The sequence below is a fragment of the Pseudonaja textilis genome, chromosome 5, assembly GCF_049901715.1.
Source record: "Pseudonaja textilis isolate UNSWEBS1 chromosome 5, rPseTex1.2, whole genome shotgun sequence".
Classification (NCBI taxonomy): Eukaryota; Metazoa; Chordata; class Lepidosauria; order Squamata; family Elapidae; genus Pseudonaja; species Pseudonaja textilis.
The window spans coordinates 37,250,168-37,268,154 of NC_141994.1; the positions used below are offsets into that span (position 1 = coordinate 37,250,168).

General features: G+C 35.1%; 1 protein-coding gene across 2 annotated transcripts in view; it reads left to right on the top strand.

Annotated features, from left to right (window-relative positions):
• The window catches only part of TMTC2 (transmembrane O-mannosyltransferase targeting cadherins 2), a 187,562-nt gene that overhangs the window by 149,994 nt on the left and 19,581 nt on the right, over positions 1-17,987 (top strand). For both annotated transcript variants that reach the window (XM_026699094.2, XM_087934516.1), the window contains 3 exons: positions 6,813-6,894; positions 9,456-9,570; positions 11,809-11,872. In XM_026699094.2, coding sequence (XP_026554879.2) covers positions 6,813-6,894; positions 9,456-9,570; positions 11,809-11,872 — 261 coding nt within the window. The remainder of the gene's footprint in view (positions 1-6,812; positions 6,895-9,455; positions 9,571-11,808; positions 11,873-17,987) is intronic.

Sequence of the window (17,987 nt, forward strand, 5' to 3'; positions counted from 1 at the left end):
AAATACATGGTAATGAATTATGCATATTTATGAAGCCATAAAATCCCACACTGTGTAACTCTATGCAGAAACTACTACTGACTACCCTGTAAGTGTTAAAATCTATTTCTGTTAATGTGTAATAACTAGTGAAAATATTTTCTATCTCTTAGTATTCAGAAATAACATTAGAACTTGAAAAGCATAAAAATAACAGTGGTCAAGCAATCATCAAAAATGTGCAGTGGTATTAACAATATAACTATATTTAAGTCTGTTTGAAACTTGTTTAAAAGGGAACAAAATTTAACTCTGAATCCATGAAATCTATATTTCCTGTAGTACAAAAATGATATCGAAAAACATGCCTGTAACATACTTACATTGTTGTTTTATTATTTTTAAATCATATAATAGTAATCATATAATAAATTACCTTTAAAATGTTTAAAATATGATATTTTTAAATATCAAATAGCATTCAAGCTGATGAAATGACTGTTTTATAAGGTTATGGAGTCGAGTAAAGGAACAGCTATTCCAGCTTCCTTATTAAAAGTTTAAAACATTTCAAACATTCTAAACAAATCTGGTGTGTGTGGTGTGTGTGTGTGTATAAACATACATACACACACACGTATACACACACACATATACACACATATACATATACATATACACATGTATGTATGCATGCTGTGTAGTATGTATGTATGTATGGTGTGTATACATTCATATGCATGCACACATACATACACACATACACACTTTTTTCTCAGAAGAAAAGGGTATTTAGTGAAATTCTCAAATTTGGAATATTAAATTCCTTTGTTTATGTTAATTATAAAAATATTTTAAAAATATCTGCATATTTGTGTTTTTTGTGTTTTGTTGTAATTTCTCTAGCAATCTGCAGTCTTCTTGAACACCTCCATCTGTATTACATTTCAAGGGAATTATTTAGGCAAAAAAACCAAGTATAGCTAAGGAGATTTCAGAATGGTGGATACCTATTGCTTGTATGCATGTATGTATACAACTGATAGGCTCAAACTACCTGGGCAAAACATATTTAAAATAAAAACAAAACAAATTAAAAACCCCAGAGAAACTGATCGTGCGCATTCAGAAGATAATGTGCTAAGATAATGTGTGGGATAATGTACAATAACCCCCAAATAAAAGAAAAATCTAAAGGCACTTGGGATCCCCTTTACACTAAGGCTTGCAAGAATAGACAAATCTTCAGGGATTTTCAGAATTTCAATAAATGTAAGACTTATGGATTACTATTTGCAGAAGGCAGGTACTATGACAGAGAATTTATGCTTCCTAAGTCTCTATAGATGACATTGTTTAATCAAGGGAATTTAGGCCACATCTATTCTTTTCAATCTTACCAGACAGGCAAAAACATTTTTAAAAAATGGCACTCTCTCAAATGACAAGGTCCTATGCTATGACCGGCTTTATAAGTGATAACCAGCAACCTGAATTGTATCCAGAAGCTCATTAGCAGGCAGTACAGCTCATAAAGCTACAATATCATATTAGCATATCTCAACATACCAGGCACTTCATAAGGCACTGTATTCTAGATCAACTGTAGCTACGAAACAGTCTTCAGCAGCAGCATTAAAACAAGTTTAGAAACATTGCCAAATTATTTTCAACTACCTTGAAAGTGAGATAGGGTCTTCCTTACCAGGTAGGTCAGAAGGAAATACATCCAGATAATCTTTCTATGTTATTGTAAAACTACATACATAGAATCTTGCAAGTTTGGAAAGTACAGTTCTCCCACTCTCACCTCTAGAGCCCAATAACTTAGGAAGAGTCCCTCCTGAGCCTTTTGCTCTTTCCCTCTTATCTGACCATTTCCTAGGCAGCAGCTCATTGCTTGGTCTCCTCAGTTCCATATAACATTACAAGTAGCATCAACCTTACAAGGTGGTCCAGCTTAAGAAACCAATGCCATATAGGTCAGGACCACTTCCATTAGTATAGCTATAGTGAATTCCCACCTGAGCCATGAAAGCCAGCTGGGTTACTCTCCTTCAGCCCAAATCACCTCACCACATTATTTAAGTTACAAATAACTGAAGACCGTGAACATATTCCCACAACAACAAGGGTTGCTGTTGTGGGAAGATGTTTGCTGTCTTGAGTTATTTGTAAAAATAATAAAGGTGGGATACAAATAAATAAATCAAATTAAAAATAGAATCTTGTAAGACTGAATGTGCTTTCTCTTTGCTTCACTTTCATGAAAGCTAGAGAAGCGCTTGTCTGAGATGTTCTTCCAAATTAGTTTCTTGCTCTTGGCTGGAGCCTGGCTTATCTGATCATTGCACTACTGGCAGTCCTTCCTGCTGTTCTTCAAAGCCATTCCTCATTCCTTTACAGATAAAGAGTAGAAGAGTCTACTTTTGACTTTCTTGTCAAAATGTAAAATTAAAACTCTTAAATGTAACAATTAGTATCCAAGCCTTTTTTCTGTCTTCTCTTCATTCCTTTTTTTCTTTGAATACTGTGTTTCTTAAAATGCCATCTTAAGATCAGGGACTGTCATTTTACTTGGGCTATAAATGTTACCCAGAACTATTTGGGCTAATGATACAGATCAAAAATGTTCAAGTAAGTAACATATATTTTCCCTTACCTACTTTCAAAGCATAAAATGATGCATGTCAGGGGAAAAAACACTCATTGCATCTTCAGTTCTATCACAATAATAACCCAAAATGAAATTAGAAATATAATCTTAAACACTATGACAAGAAGCAGAAAAAGGAAAGATTGCTTTCACTGGGAATAAAACCTTAACAAGAGATTGAAAAGAGTTTTAAGCAGAGTATTTTGAGAAACCAATTATAACATTCTAGCTCAGGGGTAGTCAACCTTTTTATACCTACCGCCCACTTTTGTATCTCTGTTAGTAGTAAAAATTTCCTCTAACAGCCCACTGGTTCCACAGTAATGGTGATTTATATAGGGGACAAAACCCGTACCACCCACCATGAAAGCTGGAACGGCCCACTAGTGGGCGGTAGGTACCAGGTAGACTATCACTGTTCTAGCTGAATGGAAAAATATTTGGGATTGCTATTCATTTCATGGAGATAATTCTGAAGGCTGAAGCATAATGGGCAAAGAAGAAGTCCAGTGAATTCTCTCCTCTCTTGAAATAGGAAGAAAAACTGAATGTGCAATGAGACATGATAATTAACTGTCTAAAACTAATAGTGTTCCTCTGTTTCAGACCATGACATAATAGATGTAAATGGTAATTCAGTCAGGATTAGCAATGTGTTCCAGTCTCAGACTGCAGTTTTGATGACCTGCAGATGAATGTTTTTTGTGACATGAAACTTGCCAGAAGAGGATGATAACTTGAATGCTCTACTCTGATTTTTAATGAGCTCTGTTTATCCTCTAATCCAAATTAGTATTGTAGTTTTGCCAAGAGACCCTAGTTTTTTTTTCCATCTTGTTGATTGCTGTTTTCATTCCTTTAAGTGTCGTATGAATGTTTGTTATATTTCACTTCCAATTAAAATATATAAATATTGGTTATACTCAATAAAATATTAAAACTAGACATATCATCTGTGAGAAGGCATCAATTGGCAGAAAACGATGCCATGCAGAAGTTTGCTTATAGACTGCTTTGGGGGAGACTGGTCCTCTCTGTTTGATTGAAATCATCACTCAATTCAAGATTTATCTTCTTGAATTGAGTGATGATTTCAATCAAACAGATTTATCTTCTGACACTTCCGGTTGTCGGCTTTGCTGACAGCAGGGATTCGCCTTCTCTGCGATTCCTGCTGTGCTAGCCGCCTTGGTGCCTCCGATCCTGACGGATTTGGAGGCTAAGGCTGCCCTGTTGGGGCAGCTGAAGAGAGGGGGGATCCGGACGGGGGTGAGGGGCAACGCAACCCCCCCCCAGCCAGCAATAACCCCCTTTTCTCAAGACGGTTCCAGCGGTGGTCTTTTTATGGCCACCATAAAGAAGCCGGCAATTGAATAAAGAATGCGCAGGAGGGAGAAGGAGTTTTCTTTTTCTTTTTTAAAGAAAGTTTTTTCTTGGTCGAATTGGGACCTTAAGGATATATTTAACACCTGGGAAAGTAATGACTTGGAAGCTATTGTTCCCGATTGATGTTTTCAGCTGCGAAGAAAAGTGACAAAAAGGGGAAGTTACTCTCCCTCCCCTATGGAATTAACAAATGGACAAGGGAAACCAGCCTTTTGGTAGAAGGTAAAACCTAAACTCCTTTGTTATAAGTGGGAAGGGAGAGGCTTGGGAAAACAAATTTTTACTCTAAGACTTTGCTGGAGGAGATGCCTTGAAGATAAAGAGAATTTTCTTTCCCTAATTTGACTTCACCCCTAGAAGAGAAACTGTAAAAATAAGAAGCTTCTACTCTGCCTGGACTGTTTGATGACTGTGGGACTTTGGGACTTTTGGGAACTGTTTTAAGCCTTGAAATAACTGATTGGTTTAAGAAGAGGATACAGAAAGAGAAGAAGAAACTTTAAAATGGCTCTATCTCTTGATGAACTAAAAAAACAATATCTAAAACAAAGAAAGAAGGCAAAGATGTTATGGGAGAAGCCCTTTGTTTCCTAGATATGGCGCTTGCTATGTGTCAGCAAATTAAACAACAGCTGGAAGAAATCGAGGAAGAAGAAGCCATTTTTAATGAACTAAAAGGTGTGACTAAGAAAGAAAGGAGAAAGAGAGGAGCGAAAAGGAAGGACTTAAGAAATAAAAAAACATTTATGAAAGAGAAAAAGAAGATGCAAAAACAACAGAATGCTAGAAAGCAAAAGGAAAGAGGAATGCAGAAAGGTGAAATTAAGAAGGCAGAGGTTTTGAAGAGGAGGGGGTAAAAAGTTTAGGCGGGCTAAGAAGGAAAGGGAAAAGGGGGAAAAAAGTTACAAAGATATAAGACAAGATGGAGATAAGGAAATTTTTTTCAGGGATAATGGGTAATATATGGGGTTTTTTTAAAAAAAAGGGGGGGATTCTGCAAAGTACACATGAGTATTGTAATAGTGGTATTTGTATTATAAGTAGATAACCAGAACTTTTTAAGATCTAATAAAAGGCTAAAATATCAAGTTATAACTTTAAAAGGTTTAATAATGAATGATAATAAGTCTTAATAAAATACTAAAGGGAATGTTTAAAATATTAGTTTGAATTTATAGTTTAATGGATTAATGTGTTGATTGTTATGGATTTATTATTGTAGTATTGGTTTTTGAAATAGTAGAATGTTCTAAGCAGAATCTGATTGGGATTTAGGTGTTATTTTAAATTTTAACTTAGGGGAATGATAGAAAGGCATCATACTCCGATTAGTGATTCCAGGGGAAACTATTCTTTCTTAAATTGGAAATGAGACAGATGTAAATGGAGAAATGGACAAAAGATATAAAAAATTTTTTTTTAAAAAAAGCAAGATTAAATATATAAAACAGAATTAAGATGAGGCAAAAGTGGAGAGGAGTTATATAATAGATATAGAATGGTAAATAAGATGGGTAATGGTATATAAGAAAAGTGTGAATACAACTGAGTCCATACAAAAAGAGGTAATCTGGGGCCAAGTTACTTTCTTGAAGAAAGCTTTATGTTTTTTATGTCTGTGTTTTATGTGTGTGTGTTTAATTAAGAATTAAATAATAAAATCTCGGAAGAAGACTAGATGAGAATAATTATAAACAAGCCAGAGGGAAATATAAAGTTGATGACTGGATAGCAGATAAATCAGAAAGGAAATATGATTGAATAATGATTAAAGAGAAACAATGTGGAATTTGGTAAAGGGAATTTACGTGTTTATATGGAAATGGGATAAATTATAAGTATGTGATATAAAGCAATATGTTACCTGCCTTGTAAGGATCTACAATGGAAAGAGGTTTTATGTTTTTAATGTTTAATGATGTTTTGTCTTGTTTGTTTGTTTGTAAAATCAATAAAACTTGTTTTTTTTTTTAAAAAAAAGATTTATCTTCTGTCCATGTGAATAGGATCTTGTTTTAAGCTTGTGTATTGATGATTACTACTATCTCCAAGCACACTTATACAATATCCATAGTTAGCTTCTAGTTTTCACTGTGTGCATTTGTTGCTGAGAAATCCTATCAATAGAAAATTCTACAGATGTGATTATGTACTTCATATTAGAAATTCTGTTTGCTCCATGTACACAATTGGGAGCACAGTGAGGGGAACATTCTACTAGAACCTCAGTCTTCCGATCCAACAGTAAATAAAAATGATTTGAGCTAAGGCTAATCTATATGGAAATGTTGCTTTGCTCTACACATTGCCAGGAAATGCTCACACACTAATTGTGTAAAACAGTTCCTGATGAGAAAGAACATACAGATTTCTCATCTTTCTTTCTTTAATCTCAGGATATGTAATGCTCATGGGGGGGAAACCACATCAATCCTAGTTCTGTTATACATTGATATGGTGTGAAATATAGTTCTTCATCTAGTTCTGTTTGGTCTTGCTCTAGTTACAAATTGTATTTCAAGTATAGGAAATGTTCTCGGTCCTTAAACCAAACTAAGTCCATTTTTGTTTTTCCATATCACACTCACCTAAAAATAATCAGCATTATTTGTAGTAATAGAAAATATATTATTTAAACAGAAAAAGATAGAGTGAGATTTATGTTCTAGTAGGACTATGCTAATTCATTAATTCTGTAAAATTAATGTTTCAGTTTCTCAGTTGTAGGTCTTTGCTTATAAGTAGTTGTAAACTGGTGTCAAAAATCTGTTTTTGCTTTTTCTTTCTTAAGGGTCGCAAGAGAGAGGCAGAAAGATATTTCTTAAAGGCAATTCAGTTGGATCCTTTGAAGGGAAACTGTTATATGCATTATGGTAAGTAAGTTTGCCAATAAATTCGTTCCTTTGGATTCTATTTTATTGTACAAAATTCTTTATGAATGAATGTGTTTTTTTATTTTATTTTAAAGTACTGGCAGAGTATTATCTGAATAATCCACTGAGGCCTATATGGCCAGTGGCATGGCCATCAGTTCCCAAGGAGATACCAGTTGCCATTTTTCATCAGTAATCTATATAATGATATAGATCACATAAATGATGAACACTGGTAAATGGGACTTTTGACATCTAAAAAAAATTATTTGTGATCAATATTAATTGGAAATTAGAATGTTCTTTGTGAAGTGCACGATATTTAAGTGGGTTACTTTTACTAATTAATTTTTATTATGTATAGAAAAGTGTTTTGTAGGACTCTTATACTTTTCCACTATGCTGCAGGATGAAATCCTCCAAAAATCTTTTTGAAAGTTTAGTGAATAGCTGTAAAGCTGGGTAGAACATTTTGAGATATGTTTTGAGCTTTAAATGTATTTTCAAGCTAAAATATATAATTTATTGGTAGTTTCAGCTTTACTGCACATATTCTTTATACTATTCTGTGAATGCTGGAAGTCTTAATCTCAAAGTGGAACCACTTTAAACTAAAAATATTTACAGTAGGGACATAATAGTATCAGTATCGTAATAGTATTAACTTAACTCTTCAGTTAAGTTAAAATAAAATCTTCAGTTTATTTCAAGCTTGAAATAAGGAATTTCAAGTTCAAAACATTTCAAATAAAATATTTTGTAAAGAACTATCAGGCTTCATTTATGATTGAAAGCTCTTTAAAATCAATTACCTTGCAAGGACAAATAGATGTACATTTGGGGTCTTGCCCTGGCATAACTATTATGGAAGGATGCACAGAAGTAGACAATTAGAATTTAGGCCACTAAATTCTAATCAGCATGTATATGTTTCTGTGAGTGTGAATGTGTGAGTGTAATAGTCCGTTGGTTATTTCTGATAGGTTTTTGACATATGGCAGTATTATCCTTTTCATAACTTCTGTTGGTTGTGCTACATTAGGTTGCGTGCTCAGGAACTTTTTACTAAAGCTGTGTGTCTTTTCATTTTGTTGGAAGATATTGTACAGGTAGCCTGTTTCCTTTTTCTAGTGTTCCAAGTTACTGCAGTGTATTTGTGCTTATCTGAATCACATTCTTACAGAGATCTTCTTATGACAGGTTGTTACTTTGATAAAGGAGCACTAATTCCATGTTTCTGCTGCTGATTTTATCTGATTCCATAGCTTGATAACAGTTTTGAAACATTTAGCACTGCTACTGCTAACAGTATATTCCCAGATTGTTTAGTATGATTCAGTATGTTCATAGAACCTTATAAGATAGTCCTTGACTTACAGCCATTTGTTTAATAACTGTTTAAAGTTACACTACTACTGAGAAAAGTGACATGACTGGTCCTTGCACTCATGACTGTCATAGCATTCCCGCAATCATGAGATCAACATTCAACTGCTAGGCAACCCGCATGTTTACAATGGTTGCAGCATCCTGGGCTCATGTGATCACCATTTATGACCTCCCAGCTGGCTTCCTATAAGCATAGTCATTGGGGAACCAGATTCACTTAATAACTTCAGTTGGCAAAAAATCAAGTGCAACCCACTAAACAATGGCCTTGCATAGCAGTGGAAAATTCTGTTTCCAATTATGGTCATAAATTGAGAACTACCATTAGATTTTATTCTTTTTAGTATACTGCAACAGACACAAAACAATGACAGAAAAGTTCTGCCAAATAACACTCTTTATAATAATAACCGCTGAGATTTCAAGTTAATTTCCTTTGAATAATACATTTTCCTAATAATTGCAAAGCATGTAATATTTCTGTGTTATAATAAAATTTATTATTTGCAATAAATGACTGTAATTATGCACTCACTTGATATAATTTACAACTGATCATGTAGCGTGTTGTTCTCTAGCTGAACCTGCAGAGTTTTTCTTTGTTAATGTTTTTAATTTTCTTCTTAGTTCATTTTGGTTAACATAGCATGCAGTTAATAATTCACAATGCAAATTGTTCTCTTATTGTAAGTTTAACTGGATCAGAATGATCTTAGAATGCTGAGAGTATTTTGGCATATTTTGTAATGCTTTGAAAAGAAACTAGACCAAATTAAAATTAATCAGTAGTTAATTGCTGTCCTCCAACTTGTCAACAAGCATAATGTTTTGTTCAGTTGTTCTAAAACTTATATTTAAGTTACAGCCACTTGAAAATTAAATAATTGTATTGCATTTTTTCCTTCTGTTCATAGAAGGTTCTTTGCTTCAGCAGAGGCTTCCCCAAATAGAATTCAGAATAAGGATGTCTTTTCCTACCCAGATTTACTCTTGGTTTTGCAGTATCCCATGCTGTTCCTTTTTGGAGCATTTTTGACAATTGGAAAGGGGGAAGGAAGAACCAACAAAAAAGGATCTTTTTTTATTTATGGAAACTATCGTTCATAGAGTGATATAGCCCTGTCAGTATTAAAGTGTAATGTATGCTGTAATTGTTAATATCTGTTTTTCAGGCCAGTTTCTGTTAGAAGAATCTCGGTTGATGGAAGCAGCAGAGATGGCCAAGAAAGCAGCTGAGTTGGATAATACAGAGTTTGATGTTGTGTTCAATGCGGCTCATATGCTTAGGTCTTTTTATTTCATTGTCTTCAGTATCACCATCAATATTTTACTACATAAAATTAACAAGTTTAATATGCGTATACTTTTTCCAGAATGAAAAAAGAAGATTACATGGCATTTCTTAGCTTCATGCTTGTATACATTGTATACATCCTGCTTTTTAAAATCATGGCTAGATCTGATTACTTTAATGAAGACAACTCACACTGGAATCCTGTGCCAATTTTGCCATTATTTCGTTTGTCATTTTTATTGAGGCTGTAACAGAGACTAATGCTTACATAGCACGTTTACTAGTAGTACATTCCATTCACTTTATATTTAAAATCAGCAGAGTTTTTTTTCCTGATAAATGAATATAGCACATGAAGATAACAAGTACAGGAGAGATTTGATGACAACTCTCAATTTTAGAACAAACAATTGCTATCCATAACATTGGGTGGTACAGTGGTTCAGGTGCTGAACTAAGTTTTAATCCTCCCTTATTCACAGAAGCCAGTTGGAGATTTTGTACCAGTTGCACCCTTTATGTTATATCAGCATCAGGCTCTGCAACCAGCCTCTAATCGCATCATGCATTGATTGTTTCACTGGGTTGAATTAAGTGAATGCAGTGCAAAACAAGTAGATCAGGAGTGTCAAACTTGCATTGTCATGTGATATCGTGACTTTTTCCCCCTTCGCTAAACCAGGTGTGGGCATGGCCAGCATGTGACACATCCGGCCACAAGTTGTCAGCCCTGAAGTAGATGATCCAACCAAGCAGAATGAATGTTAACCATCAGTAAGAATAGGCAGCCATTTTTTTGTGGGTGACCATATCATCTCTGAATTACTTATTCAACTCAATCTTTTGAGCTTGCTTTCTTAATGTTTGAAAGTTAAAAGGTAACCCAAAATAGATAGTTTATGTATCTATTCAAGAGTATCAACAATCATTCATTCCTTCCTCAGGCTCATTTTTTGTGAGTGTTTTTTTTTCTTTTTAAAGTGAATGCAGTGCTTTCTGCGTTGACTTGCTTGCCCACAGTTGCCATAGACACATAGGCTAATCTATTCAGCTATATAGAATTATGGTGTCATCCAATTCAATGGCTCTTTAGAAATAAATGATAATGTTCCTAAAGCAACACAACTTCTGGGACCATTTCTATCTTTTTGCTTCATTCTAGTGGTTTAGATATATTAAACTACTGTAGTTTGCTATATCTGAAATTGGGAACTATGTTTTCATGTAACTTTAATGATTAGCATTATATTGGGGTTTAAGTTCCAATTTTAAAAGCTAAGACATGAATTAAAATTGTTTACAAGTTAATTTTTAATATAATAATAATAATAATAATAATAATAATAATAATAATAATAATAATAATAATAATAATAATAATAATAATTTATTTGCGGTCACAGACCAAAACACAAGTACAACAAAAGAAGAACATGGGAAAATTAATCATGAACAATTGGTCACCAAAAACTTGACTAAGGGGAATTACAGCGTTCTCCTCTGATGGTTACAGCTCTTAAAAAAAATTGGAAACCTGAGAAGTGATGTATGAGGAGCCATCCCCTAGACAATATAAGAACAAATTACTAACATTGGGTCTAGAAGGGTCTGTTTCAAGGAGAGACAGTAACTTAGATCTGCCTGCGTTTTAAATTTGGTGCTAACAGAAATGGCTGTGAAAGTCTGACTCACAGACGAACACAATACAGAAGCCTGATGATGGCAGATGAGATTCTTCCAAAACGTTGCTACAACTTTAAAAGTACAACTATAATGACCTGGGAAAATACCCGAACAAAACTGAATGCTGTACAGGAACAGGTATATAGGACTAGGTGTGTTCGGGTCTTTTCCCGTATAAGATTAAGAGTATCTTGGCGACCTTTCGGTGAGGTCCCACTCGCCATCCTCAGGCTGGTGCTTCGCCGTGCCAGTGCAAACAGTGGCACGGGTCAAAGTACCAGCCTGAGGATGGCGAGTGGGACCTCGCCAAACGTCGCCAAGATACTCTTAATGTTACATGGGAAAAGACCCGAACACACCTAGACCTACATACATAGATACATACATACATAGATACATACATACATACATATATATTGAAACATTCATATCATAATCAGTAGCTGGAAATGTATTTTAACTATTAATGTCAATGATTCAATTAATTTTTCACTTTCCATTACCAGATTGACTTTCACTGAACTTGCCCTTTTTTCTTCTCTCAATAGACAAGCTAGTCTCAATGAAGCAGCTGAAAAATATTACAAAATGGCCGCTGAGCTAAGACCTAATGTAAGTACTTTCTTTAAAAAATACATTACAGAGACCTTGAATTATAACAGAAAGAAAACCAATACATTTTGAAGAATTATTATAATAATGGTTTGGTCTGTAAGCATCTTTTAAAAGCAACCCACAGCAGCACTCTAATAAACCTTAACATTTGTCAACTAATTATTGTAGATTCATAGAAGGGTAAGAAAAGAAACATTGCTGTCTTAAATTTTAAAACTATTTTCATTTTATTTACCATATTTTTGTTGCATAAGACAAAAGTGGGTGGGAATGTCTGTGCATCTTATACAGCGAATGTTGCTGAAGCCCCACCCACCCACCAGCACACACCTTTCAGCCTGTGCCTCCCAGCAATTTGCCTCCTTGCTACAAACAGCAAACAGCCTGGTCAGCTTCAGCACAGACTGATTAGCACAAGCAGCTGATTGTTGGTTAGATCAGCCTCACGATGATCAGCTGTTTCAGGCTGCAGGGATCGCCAGTGCCTATTGCAGCCTCCATGCACCTCATTTTTGGCCTCCAAATCCCATTTTCAGCCTCTGCACACCCTGTTTTCAGCCTGATCCAGACGGTAGGGATCAAAACGGGTGGAAAATGGGGTGCTCAGAGGCCAAAAATGGGGCGCACGGTCAAAAACAGGATGCAGAGGCCAAAAATGGGGTGTGCAGAGGGACTAATAGGTGATGGCAATCCCTGCAGCCTGAAACAGCTGGTCGTCAGGAGGCCGATCTAACTGACAATCAACTTTTTGTGCTAATCAGGCTGTGCTGAAGCTGAACAGGCTGTTTGCTGCAAGGAGGCAAATTGCTGGAAGGCAGAGGCAGATTTTTTTTTTTCCTCCCAAAAAGCTAGGTGCGTCTTATACTTCGAAGTGTCCTATACTCCGAAAAATACAGTACATATTAAAAGCAATCAAAATGATAATAGACAAGGATTGTAAAATTATCATGGATCTAGAAAGGACTTTGGAAGTCTTCTAATGTAATTCCATGCCTGTGCAGAATTCTCAGACTAGCCCAGACAAAGGGCTGATCAAGTAGCCATGACTTCAAGAGGCAGGAAGTTCCATTGCTTAATGGCTTTCATAGTATTATTTCAATCTTGATCACTTTCCTTTCAGCCCACCCAGTGAAATTTGCCTTACCTTAAGTGTTACTAGGAATGACTACACAACTTCTTCCTTTGGCAGCTCTTTAACTATTTAAAAACTGCTGCCATGTTTCTCCTAAGCCTTTGCTTCTTTAGGCTAAAGATACCCAGATTTTTTTTAAAAATTCCTACATATGAACAAAAGCACTCTCCTTAGAGATTATACTTCATTCCTTATTATAGTCTTCACAATGGATAGTATATTTGAATATATTGGTACATGGTGTTGTATGATCGATCAAAATATTAGGGGCTTTAAACATGCTAATTAGAATAACTTTTTACTGTAAGTATTCAGTTTCATTTTGCAAAACCAGAGACTATGCTTTCATATGAAATCCTGTGTTGGAAGGAACAATATTTCTATAAAGATAGAACATTCAGGAATTGTGTTTGATGTCTGAACTTTTTAAAAAGCTATTATCTTGAAAGAAAGCTGGTGAAATTAATCACACACATGCTCTTAAAAAGTATAAACACTTTGAAGTATAACTCTGAAGTGTTAAATAAAAGCTGAGCAGATCATACATTTTCAGTCCCAACCACTGTGAGTGTCATGACCTACATCACACAATCTGACTAGTCTCATATCAGGACTGTCAAACCTGTGACAGTTTTAAGCCCTATATCTTCATCAGCTTGTCAAATGCAGCTGTTTCTGCTCTACTTATTCAAAAAGTTTTGATTAACTATTACATGTATATTAGCATAATAACACATGCGTGCAAACACTCATAATAAAAGGTCTGAATATACCTTTAGGCAAAACAAGCACAGTTCCATGGGATAATTTTACGAGGGATGGCAAGTATTTATAGATTATGGTTTCTGAGTATGTAAATGGTTTCCCTATCGTTTATGCAAAATATTTTGTTCAGAAGTCCACCAAATAAAGCATACTGCTGGTAAAAGCAAAACTTCTCTGCCATACATGGTATTTAGCTCAACAAGGAATCTTTCCTTATGCCCCAACTTTCTGGAGCATATTACCAAGAAACTATATTATTTTAAAAACTATTTAATTAGAAACACATTCTGGTCCTTCTAATAGCAATCATGTGTTGTTTTAATGGATTATAGCATAATGTAGTTTGTTACCAACCTAAGTAATTAAAAGCCTGTTGTGCTTCTTTCTAACTAAAAATACTTTAGTTTTTGCTGTGGTATATGATGGTGCAATGAAATAATGTAACCATGCAGAACTGGCTTAAACAATTTGGATTCCATTTGCACCCAGGTTAAAATACCAGATTAAGATCAGGAGAATCAAGGTTCAAATCAACCCCATCATTAAGATCATGTATAGCCACGATTCAGTCATTATGCTTGGGGGGAAAACACACCAAGCTATTTATCCTGAATCTTGGTGGATATGTGATTGTTAATAAATAAACTGCTTCTTTTGTCTGCATTAACTCTTGGTTGATACTTGGAGAAACTCAGGTTCCAATGCACTGGCAGCTGTGAAAGTTTATTAGTAACTTCAAGGCAATCAGTCTCTTTCTGCCCAACCTATTTCTTCCTAAAGAAAAGGAAGAATTTAAATTTAAGATTCTTTTTACAACTTCCCTCGTTTTGAGGCTTTCATCAGTTCTATCCAACCACATTACTATGGTCTGTCTTTTCCCATTTTGTTATTCACACCACAATCATTCTTGTATTAATGACTGAGATACTAGTTATTAATTTTTGCATTAAACACCATTCATTCTTGTTGAACCACACACACTTCTTAAATAATACCTAACCAACATTTCCCATATTTAAGACACAGTCTGCTAAGACACACAAATTAATCTACTTGTTTTAATTTTTTCTGCTTGTATACTTGCAATTTTCACTCCATTTTCCCACATATACTTGGTCTTTGATATATTAATTTATAGGTCCATATTCCTTGTTGTCTCATAGACTTTACGCTTTATTGCAAATCATTCAGATCCCCAATCAACAACATGGCCTTATTGGTATATTTTTTATTTTATTTTGATCATTATCTATTCCTGTACTATTCCAATAAAAATTCATCCAAAGATTTTTCCAAGCACATTGAAAAACTAATCCTTCTGTAATTTTTGCATTATGTCATATTTTCTTTTTATAAGAGAGTATTAATAGTATTCTTCCAAATATCAAACATAGGTACAACTTCATACACACATTAAGTTGTATCACATCCCATAAAACTACAAACTATACCTATATTTTAATATTTATCCATATGCCCCGTCTACCCTTGCAGCCATGGGTTATTTAGATAGGATTTTTTTATCCTGCCTCTATTAATCTTTTTAAAAGATGGTGAACATGTATAATATTCCTAACTCCTCTATTGTCCCACAACAACAACCCAGCCAGCTTTGATTCCTAAAGTGCAACTAGAACTCACAGTTTTCTGGTTTCTAGACCAGCACCTCAACCATTACACTAAAATGGATCTCAATATTTTGCAACATTCAGATTGGCTCTCAGTGTTTTGCAACATTCTCATAGCATCAGAAGTGGTATTCAGCAGGTTCTGACCAGTTCTTGAGAACCGGTAGTGGAAATTTTGAGTAGTTCAGAGAAACTAAAATACCACCTCTGACTGGAGATTTTACAGTACCCTTCCCTTGCCATGCCCACCAAGCCACACCCACAGAACCAGTAATAAAAAAAAATGAATCCCACCACTGCATAGCAAGTAATATTTCCTTTCATCATTCCTTTCATTGTGGTTCTATATGTTCTCTTTACATTCATTCTGTTCTATACGTTCTCTTTACACTCAGTCTGCTGTGAGAGTAATCCTTGTTTTGAGAACTGAACCTTCTCTTTATGAATTAATTCTATTTGCTCCCTAGTTTCCTACTCTTTATTTTTTTATATCCACTTTTCTTCTCATCCATTTTTGCACCCTCACAAATATTCAAATATTTCATTACCTTGTATCTTTCACTAATTATCTGAGTCTTTCATAATTAAATAAGTCATGCTTATAGGTTCATTCACTTGCCATATATACATATGATTACATGTATACATATGAGAAGATTTCTATTTGAAACAGTCACCTTACTTAGAAATGTATTATTCTCATTAATTCTTTACTCTGAGAATGGCTTGATGGAATGGAATGTGTGGAATGGAATGTGTGGATGACCTTGGAGCATGAGGGGAAGAGTTACTGCCTAGGAAACAATCAGACAAGAGACACAGGAACCCCCAATGGCTTGACGGTCAGAGAAAGAAATTAAGGAAAGAGCTGGTCTAATAGTTAAAAGGGATGGTGGGAAGTTGGTGCTTTCAGATTTTCAAGATTCTCTTAATACAGCAGTAAAATAACATAGAATTAGATCAATTAAATCATTCTGTTTTTCTCCAGTTTACCTGGGAAAGCTGACACCCAGTGATTTTTCTCTTTCCTTCCCACCATTCATGACATACAACAGTATCTCTTTGCCTCTTGTTAACTGATTATAATCATACAGTATGTTTCATGATTTCCCCATGGTCTCTGGATCATTCATAGTCATGTTCAAGGGAGCACAACAGCTGCCTATATCACCTACATATATAGTTTTCTACATTAACAAACTATAGCTATAGAACTGCACGCCAAGCCAAGCAGTTTCTCTCGACAAACGTACCTTCCTCGTGAATCTGACTAAATCATCCCCTGTTCCTTGTGAGGAGGAGCAGGAGTGCTGTCTCACAAACAGCATTGCAAACCTCCTCTATATTTTGCTCTGCTTTGCTCTCTATGTCCATAGATCAGGCAGGAGAGGCAGCTGTTTCTTGATGCAGGGGATTGTTCAGAGTAAATTCAGCGCCAGAAAAGTAAACACAGATGGCTGAGGCTTCATTTAACTTCTTTATAAATACATGAAGTAAATTTTACAATAACAGTTGTAGATTTCTTCAACATGGAGCAAACTCAAACAGAAGCAGACATGTTACAGGTTCAGAGCAGAAGAGCAACTCAAAAGCTTAGAAACAGACATCAGTTTCACTTTAGTTCAGCAGACAGGCAAGCAAGTTAGTTTCACTTTCACTTTCGAGCTGAGCACAGAACAGAGATAAACCACACCCAAATTCTCTCTTTAAGTTTCAGCCCTCAATTCAGCTCTCATTGGCTGACCTTGTTACTAAGCTCTATTCAAGTTCATGAGTATACTCTGACAGGTATCTGTTGTCTTTCACCACTATTGATCATCATCAGCTGATTCTCCCCTGCTTTTGTTAGGGCAGCTCTCCAGTGATTATTGTTTTTCCCAATGCTGGACAGGCCTGGATTGCATTGATTTCAGCTCTTGGGCTTTCCAGACATTCCTGAATTGGCAGGGACCATAATAAGGTTGTTCTCTATTGTGGCTGTTGCTCTTTGGAACACCTTACCCCACTGAGGTGAGATCGGCTCCTGCTCTTCTAAACTTCTGTAAGGGCCTATAAGGGGATTAGGAAAGGCAGTAGTTTTTAAACACAGTATAACTCTGCAAGAACGGTTGAATAAATGTCACATCCTTAATTGGAATTCAGCTTCCTATTTCATAATGTTGAGTCTTAGTCCCTTAGAAACGACATAGTGGGTCCTAAACTGTCTGTGTCATTTTATCTGTGACTTTTAACTGTACTTCTTTGATACAAGTCCATGAAATGTTAGATACATAGCAATGTAGTAGCATCTGAGATTTAAACTTTGTGCTTGAACTCAGTTAAAAAAATTTTTACAAGATTTTTATTCTTGTAAAATATTGTATCTGGCCCTTATTCAGCAAATAATCTTATTCCTATAGTGTATTAGTTAGTTAGAAAAGAGGATAAATTTTATTAATTTATATTGACATATGGCCTTCCGTCTAACCAATGTTACTCTGGGCAGCTCACAGGGATTAAAATAGAATTATAAGCACAATGTATATTGAAAAAAATTAAAAACACCATTCTCACTTGATTTTTAGTAAGTGGCTCTTAAGATACCATC